At 44.3% G+C, this 12,500-nt stretch overlaps 1 protein-coding gene across 1 annotated transcript in view; it reads left to right on the top strand.

The window, feature by feature from the left end:
• LOC143297188 (uncharacterized) overlaps positions 1-7,175 on the top strand; it is a 16,465-nt gene extending 9,290 nt beyond the window's left edge. The window contains exons 6-7 of the mRNA XM_076609390.1: positions 4,703-4,852; positions 6,895-7,175. Coding sequence (XP_076465505.1) covers positions 4,703-4,852; positions 6,895-7,119 — 375 coding nt within the window. The 3' untranslated portion in view covers positions 7,120-7,175. The remainder of the gene's footprint in view (positions 1-4,702; positions 4,853-6,894) is intronic.
• Positions 7,176-12,500: the final 5,325 nt, after the last annotated feature.

Below are 12,500 nucleotides of genomic sequence, written 5' to 3'. Positions count from 1 at the left end.
GTGCGTTGGTAGAGTAGTAGTAGTATCAAAGTGGGGGCTGTATTATCAATGGTTTCTCCAGTCAATGGGAAGAGTCATTGTGTGAAGGACTATGACTCTCAAACTAGGAGGCAAAATTGCACTGGCTCTTAGTGCTGCAGCCTTGTGGGCTAGTTGGCCGTTGGGAACCATCCCAACGCCGACTGTCCTAAAACCCTCTTGGCCGAGAGAGTGGGGATGTACTTGGGCAAGACACTCTCCACTATAATCAAATTCTGGCCCAAATAGTCGGAACAGCAGTTGCCTCCTCTGCTGTTCTGATGGTCATAGTCGGACACGACTGACTATCATATATATATATATATATATATATATATATATATATATATATATATATATATATATATATATATATATATATATATATAAGCTGCAGCAGCAGTAGTAGTAGTAATAGTGGTGGTGGTAGAAGTAGTAGTAATAGTAGTAGTATTTTCATCCAGTTAAATTTACGCGATGTATATGCGCTTTTATCTGGATATGTGTTTTTCTAAAGACAACAAAAATATCACAGTTTGTCATGATTTCACACTTTTATATATATTTATCTGGATATGTGTTTTTTCTAAAGACAACAAAAATATCACAGTTTTATCATGATTTCACACTTTTATTTTCGTGTCTTCGGACGATTTTCTGTACTTAAAATTAATTGTCCCGTATATCTAAGTCCATACTTAAAGTACAGTTCCAGTCCCCAGTAATTGTCACATGTTCATTACCATTAATTATGTTCCATGTGTTCACTCCCCCTCCCCCCCCCCCCCCAAAGTCTGGTCTATCACCACTGCTAAGTCCATACACGTTCACCAAGATCTACGTCTTTGTTTTAAATTCAATACTAATCACAATATAACATCCATGCTGATTTCCAACACCATCAAAAAATATATTCAAATTTGTTGTTGAAGAGTGTGGCTCACCATTTATTTTATTTTTTTTTTATTTTTTTATTTAGAGCCACTGAGCCAAACATTATAACCCCAACTAGCTCGAATAAAATGTTATGTCTGTATCAGTGGGTGTGTCTCCTGCAGACTGAAGATATAAGCATCTTTCTTAGTAGTAGTAGTAGTAGTAGTAGTAGTAGTAGCAATAGTTCTGTGATGTCTATGGTAGATCTAGCTATACGTGTTCTATGGCAGATCCTGCTATAATTATATTGTTCAGAGTCAGACCCTACACGTCTTCTGTAGCAGAGCCATTTATATTATTCAGTCAGATCATGCTACGCCCGTTCTATGTTATTCTGTCAGATCATATTATGCGCGTTCTGTGTTAGAGCCATTCACATATTATGATCTATGCCAGATTCACTCTTATGTTACACCACGCTCTGTGTCTATACCGGGCACGTCGCTGTTTGTGTCTAGACTGGGCACGTCGCTGTTTGTGTCTATACCGGGCACGTCGCTGTTTGTGTCTATACCGGGCACGTCGCTGTTTGTGTTTGTCTAGACTGGGCACGTTGCTGTTTGTTTCTATACCGGGCACGTCGCTGTTTGTGTCTAGACTGGGCACGTCGCTGTTTGTGTCTATACCGGGCACGTCGCTGTTTGTGTCTAGACTGGGCACGTCGCTGTTTGTGTCTAGACTGGGCACGTTGCTGTTTGTGTCTATACCGGGCAAGTTGCTGTTTGTGTTTAGACTGGGCACGTTGCTGTTTGTGTCTAGACTGGGCCAGTTGCTAGTTGCTGTTTGTGTCTATACCGGGCAAGTTGCTGTTTGTGTCTATACCGGGCACGTTGCTGTTTGTGTCTAGACTGGGCACGTTGCTGTTTGTGTCTATACCGGGCAAGTTGCTGTTTGTGTCTAGACTGGGCACGTTGCTGTTTGTGTCTAGACTGGGCACGTTGCTGTTTGTGTCTAGACTGGGCACGTTGCTGTTTGTGTCTATACCGGGCAAGTTGCTAGTTGCTGTTTGTGTCTATACCGGGCAAGTTGCTGTTTGTGTCTAGACTGGGCACGTTGCTGTTTGTGTCTATACCGGGCCAGTTGCTGTTTGTGTCTATACCGGGCCAGTTGCTAGTTGCTGTTTGTGTCTATACCGGGCAAGTTGCTGTTTGTGTCTATACCGGGCAAGTTGCTGTTTGTGTCTAGACTGGGCACGTTGCTGTTTGTGTCTAGACTGGGCACGTTGCTGTTTGTGTCTATACCGGGCACGTTGCTGTTTGTGTCTAGACTGGGCACGTTGCTGTTTGTGTCTAGACTGGGCAAGTTGCTGTTTGTGTCTATACCGAGCCAGTTGCTGTTTGTGTCTAGACTGGGCACGTTGCTGTTTGTGTCTATACCGGGCACGTCGCTGTTTGTGTCTAGACTGGGCACGTTGCTGTTTGTGTCTATACCGGGCAAGTTGCTGTTTGTGTCTATACTGGGCAAGTTGCTGTTTGTGTCTATACTGGGCACGTTGCTGTTTGTGTCTAGACCGGGCAAGTTGCTGTTTGTGTCTATACCGGGCAAGTTGCTGTTTGTGTCTATACTGGGCACGTTGCTGTTTGTGTCTATACCGGGCACGTCGCTGTTTGTGTCTAGACTGGGCACGTTGCTGTTTGTGTCTATACCGGGCAAGTTGCTGTTTGTGTCTATACTGGGCAAGTTGCTGTTTGTGTCTATACCGGGCAAGTTGCTGTTTGTGTCTATACTGGGCACGTTGCTGTTTGTGTCTAGACTGGGCAAGTTGCTGTTTGTGTCTAGACTGGGCACGTTGCTGTTTGTGTCTATACCGGGCCAGTTGCTGTTTGTGTCTATACCGGGCCAGTTGCTGTTTGTGTCTATACCGGGCCAGTTGCTAGTTGCTGTTTGTGTCTATACCGGGCACGTTGCTGTTTGTGTCTAGACTGGGCACGTTGCTGTTTGTGTCTATACCGGGCACGTTGCTGTTTGTGTCTAGACTGGGCAAGTTGCTGTTTGTGTCTATACCGGGCACGTTGCTAGTTGCTGTTTGTGTCTATACCGGGCACGTCGCTGTGTCTAGACTGGGCACGTTGCTGTTTATGTCTATACTGGGCACGTTGCTGTTTGTGTCTAGACCGGGCAAGTTGCTGTTTGTGTCTATACCGGGCAAGTTGCTGTTTGTGTCTAGACTGGGCACGTTGCTGTTTGTGTCTATACCGGGCAAGTTGCTGTTTGTGTCTAGACTGGGCTTGTTGCTGTTTGTGTCTATAACGGGCCAGTTGCTAGTTGCTGTTTGTGTCTATACCGGGCAAGTTGCTGTTTGTGTCTATACCGGGCAAGTTGCTGTTTGTGTCTATACCGGGCAAGTTGCTGTTTGTGTCTAGACTGGGCACGTTGCTGTTTGTGTCTATACCGGGAAGTTGCTGTTTGTGTCTAGACTGGGCTTGTTGCTGTTTGTGTCTATACCAGGCAAGTTGTAGGTCGCGTTCTGTATCATAACGGTCAGGTTGTAGTCTATGTCATATCGGGAAATCCGTATTCTATGTCATACCTGGAATTGTATTCTATGTATGTCGGGCAATATGTGGTCTGTGGCTAATCCGGGCACGTTGATTACTGTGTCAGACTGGGCACGTTGCATTCTGTATCTTAACTCACTCAGTACGGCCAGTCCTCTCTTCTCCTCTACACAGACACCTCGGATGTCCAGTGGGTGTCTGAATGACCCAACCTTTAGCTTCCGTCGTCAGAATTGTGGTATTCTTTGTCAACATTCACCTCTTCAGTATAAGAGCCTTCCGCTTGCAATATTTTGATGGTGGTAATTGGGGTGAAACGCTGTTAACGTCGTCTCTTTCGCCGTTCGTATGGAGAGAGTTAACGGGTATGCTGAGTTATGCACCATAACGGGCAAGATGTGTTCTGTGTCACATCTGACAAGCTGTGTTCTGTGTCACATCTGACAAGCTGTGTTCTGTGTCACATCTGACAAGCTGTGTTCTGTGTCACATCTGACAAGCTGTGTTCTGTGTCACATCGGGCAAGTTGTGTTCTTTGTCACATCGGGCAAGCTGTGTTCTGTGTCACATCTGACAAGCTGTGTTCTGTGTCACATCGGGCAAGTTGTGTTCTGTGTCACATCGGGCAAGTTGTGTTCTGTGTCACATCGGGCAAGTTGTGTTCTGTGTCACACCGGGCAAGCTGGGCAAGCTGTGTTCCCTCACACCGGGCAAGCTGTGTTCTGTGTCACATCTGACATGTGTTCTGTGTCACATCTGACAAGCTGTGTTCTGTGTCACATCTGACAAGCTGTGTTCTGTGTCACATCTGACAAGCTGTGTTCTGTGTCACATCTGACAAGTTGTGTTCTGTGTCACACCGGGCAAGCTGTGTTCTGTGTCACATCGGGCAAGTTGTGTTCTGTGTCACATCTGACAAGTTGTGTTCTGTGTCACACCGGGCAAGCTGTGTTCTGTGTCACACCGGGCAAGTTGTGTTCTTTGTCACACCGGGCAAGTTGTGTTCTGTGTCACACCGGGCAAGCCGGGCAAGCTGTGTTCCCTCACACCGGGCAAGCTGTGTTCTGTGTCACATCTGACATGTGTTCTGTGTCACATCTGACAAGCTGTGTTCTGTCACACCGGGCAAGCTGTGTTCTGTGTCACATCGGGCAAGCTGTGTTCTGTGTCACATCGGGCAAGCTGTGTTCTGTGTCACATCGGGCAAGCTGTGTTTTGTGTCACACCAGGCAAGCTGTGTTTTGCATCAGGTCCCCTTTGAGGCGGTGGCACTGAACGAGGGACAGGGCTATAACAGGAGCACCAGCGTCTTCCGGCCACCTGTGAATGGAGTGTACTACCTCACGGCCTCTCTACTGCTCGAAGGTCGACATGCTTTCTACAGCAGCTTTGCTATCATGGTGGGTTGACAGGGCGCGATGTGATGTGATGTGTGTGCGTGCGTGTGTGTGTGTGTGTGTGTGTGTGTGTGTTTGTGTGTGTGTGTGTGTGTGTGTGCGTGTGTGGGTGTGTGCGTGTGTGTGTGTGCGTGTGTGTGTGTGTGTGATTTCTTTGGTGCTTTATGTCTTCTCTTACGATCGAGGGCTGCTTCTCCCTGGTTGACTAGTATTTCCGAGTGAGATTTAACGCGCATGGGTGTTTTCATCCACTGATCTTTAAATTAGACAGCTCATTGACCAGGAAAGCTGCAGCCAAATGGACGCCATACTGAAACTCGTATTCGGCAGTCCGTTGAGAAGTCTTCTGGTTACTGGTGGTAGTTTCTGAACTGCAACCGTGTATCTTCGAACACATCATGTAAAATGTCCTGGAAAGAAAAGATACAAATCAACAGTCTTTAACAGTCTTCGGTCCAGAATCTGTAAAACGTAACTTTCATTGCGAATGAGCGTTTTAAAAACGTTTTAGGTTTGTTTTTGTTGTTTTTTTTGTTTTTTTTAAACGAAGCTAAGTTCAATTTCCGCCATAATTTGAAGAGAAAAGTTCATACACACTCACACCTCTTACCCCGAAAACGTGTAGCCATTTTCCAGGAATGGCATATTGGATCGGAGAGGTGGGTGTTGGGTCAGGCCTTCAGTCTACCTCTAAGTCGATCCACCGATTTAAAATTTGTCGTACTTGTTTGGAGTGAGGACGCCCGTAAAAAGCGTTTCGAGATGCAACGAAGCACTATGTCTTCACGAACACGGGTCGTGTAAAACAGGGAAATATTCACAGCCGGGTGAAGTATGGATTATCGGGTGTTGCCCAGGACACAACACCATTCGGAAATGTGGCCTCCAGCGTTGAGCACTGGGCAACTCTCGATCAGATGTCCAATCGACTCGACCACACGCATCCAAGTGCTGTTTATGACATTGTAATGTGTTGCTCTGAAACACAACATGGGTCTATTGAAAGAGGTGAACCCTCATTTCAACGGTTGAATAAACAAGTATCAGTTCCACTTTCAGTTTCTCAAGGAGGCGTCGCTGCGCTCGGACAAATCCATATATGCTACACCACATCTGCTAGGCATATGCATGACCAGCTGCATAACCCAACGCGCTAAGTCAGGCCTTGAGTGCATGCATGTATATATATATATATATATGTGTGTGTGTGTGTGTGTGTGTGTGTGTGTGTGTACCTATCAGAGTACATGTCTGCTACAGAATTTTACCAAAGAACAACACTCGTCCTGGGTTCTTTTCCGTGCACCAAACACGTGCAGCACACCGGGCCTTGTTGTATCGTCTCATCCGAACGACTAGACGCTCAGTTTGATTTTCCAGTCAAACGCAGGAGAAAAGGCGACAGCAGGATTCGAACCCAGACCCTCACTGACTCTGTATTGGCAGATGAGTGTCGTGGCCACTTTGCCACCCTCTTAATAATAATAATAATAATAATAATAATGGTATTTATATAGCGCTGAATCTTGTGCAGAGACAAACCAAAGCGCTTTCGCACCAGTCATTCACACGCATGCATAACTCTAATACTGTAGAAACTAAAGACAAGGAAGAGGCAGGCAAGGGAGGCTATTTTGGGAAGAGGTGGGTTTTAAGGCCAGACTTGACAGAGCTGAGAGTGGAGACTTGACGAAGCGAAAGAGGAAGTTCATTCCAATCGCAAGGTCCAGAGACAGAGAAAGAACGGCGGGCAACAGTCGAGTGTTTGAATCTGGGTATGCGTAAACAGAGTGGATCCGAATCCGATCGTAGTGAGCGAGATGGAGTGTAGAGGTGAAGGCAGCCACAGAGATAGGAAGGTGCAGTTTTGTGAATACATTTTTAACATAGAGTGCTGATCTTGTACTTTATTCGGTGTGAGACAGGGAGCCAGTGGAGATGTTGCAAAAGAGGAGTGATGTGCTCAGATCTTTTCTTTCTGAGGACGAAACAAACTGGAATGATATGCTTGTTAATGCACTTTGTTGTTTATCTACCTTGGCCAGGTCAACTCCACAGTGGTTGGCGGGGCGTTAAACAGTGATGACCGACAGGGCCCGACAGTGTTCCGCCAGTCCCGCACCTCCACACTGGTCTCCCTGTCCCCGTATGATCTGGTCAGCGTCAGCATGCGCTATTCCTCCTCCTCCTCCTACAGCCCCATCGTCTCCCCACAAGCAGAAACAAGGAATGAACACGCCACCAATTTCGCTGGCTATCTTTTGAACTGAAAAACTTGCTGAGAGATTCCTCTGTCGCAAAATCAAATAAAATTGCGGTGTGTGTGTGTGTGTGTGTGTGTGTGTGTGTGTGTGTGTGTGTGTGTGTGTGTGTGTGTGTGTGTGTGTGTGTGTGCGTGCGTGCGTGCGTGCGTGTGTGTGTGTGTGTGTGTGTGTGTGTGTGTGTGTGTGTGTGTAGTGTGTGTGTGTGTGTGTGTGTGTAGTGTGTGTGTGTGTGTGCGTGTGTGTGTGTGTGTGTGTGTGTGTGTGTGTGTAGTGTGTGTGTGTGTGTGTGTGTGTGTGTGTGTGTGTGTGTGTGTGTGTGTGTGTGTAGTGTGTGTGTGTGTGTGTGTGTGTGTGTGTGTGTGTGTGTGTGTGTGTGTGTGTGTTCTTTGTTTATCTGTGTAATTCCACTTGTTTCTTTATCTTTGCTGTGCGGTTTTCCAGTTGTTGAGGAAATTCTTTGAAATAGCCGAAACCTGCCGCCAAGTTTAAAATTAATTGTAAGGGAGTTCATTCAGAAAGCTCACTTCAAGAACTGTCATCGGCATCTACGTACAACATTCTACATATTGTAATATACGGAGAGACACATCTCCCTCACATCCCCTTCAAGAGAGCTGAAACCCTGCCTACAATCCCCAGTCACACGGCTTTCATACAGTGCCAAGGGGGTGGACAGCTGTTGGGTTAAACAGTGACTAACTGTGCAGTCTGGCCTTGGGGTAACACCAGGCTGACGGAATCCACAGAGGTAGACATCCATTGCCCTTCCCTGATAAGAGGCTCTGTCACGAGAGCCGAACATATACAAAAATACAGCCAAGGCTGGCGAAATTTGTTCATGAATGTTTCTCTTCTTAATATGCTCATGTTTATGTTTCATTGTGTCTTATAAACTTTAAGGTTTTATGACAATAACAAGTATTCTATTCTATTCTATACATCTTCCCCAAACAGAACAACCTTCTGTGGCTTCTAACAAAAACGTGCCTCGCAGGGATCAGGTGCATTACACCAGACCCACCCCCCTCCCACCCACCCACCCACCCCCAAACAGGCAAAAGATGTGGAGTTATTGTTTGGTGGCAGGATGACAGCAGAAGAGCAGCTGTCAAAGAGAGACATTTCCACATCAAGGCAATGATCATTCCCCTGTAGTTTTCAGTTTACAGAAGCCATCAAAAAGCGAAGTGTCACACCTGATCATCCATTTCAGTCCGAAGACAGTGATAAACATAATCGAAAAATTAGCAGACGGAAGAACTAAAAGGAGTGTGCTGAACGATAAGCAAAGTGTTCAGCCCTCACTGTGGACACACACACAGAGCTGGAGAGAAAAACACGATGCTGTTAGACTTCGGCATAAACAAAGAACACAACCTTCTCCCGAAAAAAAGAAAAAAAAAAAAGGAATGAAAAACGAAAATCAAAAAGGCAAGGCCATCAAGACTCACTTGGGATACACACTTAAAGAAAAACAAATTACAAAGATAAGTTTGTTGGAATGTGTTCTGTATTTGTTATAATGATTATATAAAGCTTCGCGTTAAAAAAAAGAAAGGCTTCAAAGCAGATTCGAACCATGGATGTTCGGGTCCAGAATGAGTGGTTTTAACTTTTATACCTTGGGATAACGCGGGCCCAATGATGACATTCAAAAAATATTATTTGAGCATGTTGTTGTAGCGGAATAAATCGACAATGATAATCGAAGTGATAACGCCGTTTAAATCATGTCATTTTGGTATATCTCGGGCATATAAGAATTTCTTTAAAGTACGATGTAAAGGAGACGTTCCCATCGCCTCAAATACACTGCAATGTGTGTGTGTGTGTGTGTGTGTGTGTGTGTGTGTGTGTGTTTAACAGATCTGCAGAGATCTGTGTTCGACAAGCTTCTCTTTGCACTCACTGAGAACCTACGACACTGTCCATTCAATTTCTCTTTTCTGTTCATCCTAGTTAATTCAGTATACACTTTAAAAAGTCATAAGCAGTAAACACGCTGATGATTATTTAAGAAATTCTTTTAATTTGGTGGTAAAGGAGACGTTGCCGTCACGTCAGACTTTGCAACATGTTTTGTCAAGATCCGCACAGATCAGTCTAGACAAGGATGACCTCAACTCAGTGAAACGGTCAATTCATTTTTCTGTTATGTTCGTTCTAATTAATTCAGTGATATCAATATGCAATAAACATACCAGGTAATGTTCAACTTTAGAATACTAAACTCAGGGTGGCTGTTTAGACGAAAAACAAAGGGTGTTTTAGGCTCACCTCGATGCGCTGAGTTGAATGGAACCCTCAGCTAAGCTCTAGGACCACTCCTTTCCCATGAAACTACGACAAATACACAGTAAGTTGAGTACTTCTTCCCCACCTGCACGCCATTTTGACTGCTGATCACGTGGGTGATCAGCAGTCAAAATGGCTTGCAGGTGGTTGCTCTGGCTGTGATCGGCTGAGCTTACTGTGTATAAAATTGTCGCAGTTTCATGGGAAAGTAGTGGTCGTACAGCTTAGCTGAGGGTTCCATTCAACTTAGCGCATCGAGGTGAGCCTAAGACACTCTTTGTTTTTCGTCTAAACAGCCCCCCTGAGTTTAGTATTCTAAAGTTGAACATTACCAACATGCCAATAAAGTAGTTAGCGTCACTGTGTGTGTTCTGTCCAGAATTCGTATTCTTTGCTTTTAATTGTGAACAAGAAAAACGAGGTCATGGCGTCTTCTTACCAGACATAGCCTTCGTTCCGGCAGCTGGAAAGGTGTGACAGTGTTTTCGGAATCCGGAACCGCAACAACGAAATAAACCGGTAATGATTGGGAAATACGGCTAAATTCGGGAGACGTACTATCTGTTATTGGTATGACTGTGAAGATTTTTTTCCTACTATGTTTAAGCCAAATTTGGTAGTGGCAGACAAAGTACACACACACACACACACACACACACACACACACACACACACACACACACACACACACACACACACAACCAAAAACCGAATTATAACATTGACTCAATTTGTTTACAAGACTCAATTTGTTTACACAAGTGAGTCAAAAAAGCAAATCGAAGTCAGCACAAGAAGCAAAAGACAACGGCTGGAAACAGTTTTGCGATGCACTCAGCTATGATATTGACAGTCCTGGCAAATCTATCATAGGCTGGAAGGAAAGACTGGCACAATAATAGTCAGAACCAAGCAACAGACAGAATAAATGAAAATAAAGGATCAATTCTGCTCAAACGGTTCATGCAACAATGCGAGTAAAAAATTTAAGAAAGATGGTTATCATTATGACAGGAAGCGTAGAGTACAGCCTTGTCACGTATTCCCAAACCTAATGGACCTCCATAGCAGCATCTTTATCATCATCGTCGTCATCTTCCGCCTCCGTCATCATCATCAATATAAAAAAGTCCCAAATTATGTGGCCTCAATGCCCATCTCTCATGGTGACCTCAGATCACCCTCCTCTTCCTTGCTTAGGGTGAGTCAGGTCAGTGACTTCAGTGACGGCTGTTTCATGGAGCGATCAGGTGGCGGTCTCCATCCTGGTGAGAGGGGGGCCTGGGAAGAGGGGTGGTGGGGGGAGGTGCTAACTCTGGCTCCGCGACTAATCCATTATTGTCGTCGGGTGTGGCCATGTGTGGGGGACTCGGAATGAGCGGCGTGGGGGTAATGCTACTGAAACGGTGCAGATGATGGGGCAGCAAAATACAAAACAAACAAACAAACAATAAAAAATAATATAAAACAAACAAACAACAACAACAACAATAAAGAAAAAAACTTCGATGAAAAGAAGCAAAATCCTTTGCAAAGTGGACCTGAGGATTACATCACAAAAATGGTCTGAATGAAGCAGAAACAAAATGCAAGAAATGTAGAGCCTCTGGCCCAGACAAGGTTCGCCACTCGGATATCTAGCAGCTATCGGAAGAAGACAGAAGCAAACCATTCAGTCCATATCAAAACAGTTTCCACAACATAAATGTGCCAGAGGACTAGTCACACAGCTTCTTAAAACCCATATCAATATCAGAGAAGGATAATCGTCAGGTAAGGGGCTACCGGATCCTAACTATGCAAAACATTGAACGCCTAATAACCAAAATACTCGCAAGGAATCTTGAACAAATGCATTTCTCCCTCCAAGTCAACGTGGGTACAGAACAGGTAAACGTACATTTGAAAATAGGGCTTCTCTCGCTTATGAGGTAAGTGAAGGATTTCCAAGGAGAGAAGAAACAGCAGTAGCAGTTGACTTGGAAGATGCATACAATAAAATCCAGTTTTTACAACCCTTGAAGCTGTCACAAATGTTTGGAGTAAATTTGATGATTAATGTGTTCAGATTTTTTCTGTGGACGAATCGAGCAGCAACCTTTGAGGACAGAGAGACAGACAGACACAGAGAGAGAGAGAGAGAGAGAGAGAGAGAGAGAGAGAGAGGGAGAGAGAGAGAGAGATATTAAGACTGTACGATCCTTTGTCAATGACAATGTGATATGTTAGTAAGTGACCACAAACACCTTTTACTAATAACAATGTGATATGTTATGACCTGACCACAAACAAAACATCCTTTGCTAATGACAATATGATGTATTATTGATGTGACCACAAATATCCTTCGTTAATGACTGTGAGATATTTGATTGACCTGACCACAAACAAAAGATCCTTCGCTAATGACAATGTGATATGTTATTGACGTGACCACAAACATCCTTTGCTAATGACAATGTGATATGTTATGATGTGACCACAAACATCCTTTGCTGATGACAATGTGATGTATCACTGATGTGACCACAAGCATCCTTTGCTAATGACAATTAGATATATTATGACGTGGCCACAAACATCCTTTGCTAATGACAATGTGATATGTTATTACGTGACCACAAACATCCTTTGCTGATGACAATGTGATATGTTATGATGTGACCACAAACATCCTTTGCTGATGACAATGTGATGTATCACTGATGTGACCACAAGCATCCTTTGCTAATGACAATTAGATATATTATGACGTGGCCACAAACATCCTTTGCTGATGACAATGTGATGTATCACTGATGTGACCACAAGCATCCTTTGCTAATGACAATGTGATGTATCACTGATGTGACCACAAACATCCTTTGCTGATGACAATGTGATGTATCACTGATGTGACCACAAGCATCCTTTGCTAATGACAATGTGATATGTTATGACGTGGCCACAAACATCCTTTGCTAATGACAATGTGATATATTATGACGTGGCCACAAACATCCTTTGCTAATGATAATGTGATATATTATGACGTGGCCACAAACATCCTTTGCTAATGAAAATGTGATATGTTATTGACGTGGCCACAAACA

The sequence above is a fragment of the Babylonia areolata genome, chromosome 22 (genome assembly GCF_041734735.1).
Source record: "Babylonia areolata isolate BAREFJ2019XMU chromosome 22, ASM4173473v1, whole genome shotgun sequence".
NCBI classification, from domain to species: Eukaryota; Metazoa; Mollusca; class Gastropoda; order Neogastropoda; family Buccinidae; genus Babylonia; species Babylonia areolata.
Note: the sequence above shows the minus strand (reverse complement) of the source record. Positions and strands in the feature narration are given on the sequence as shown.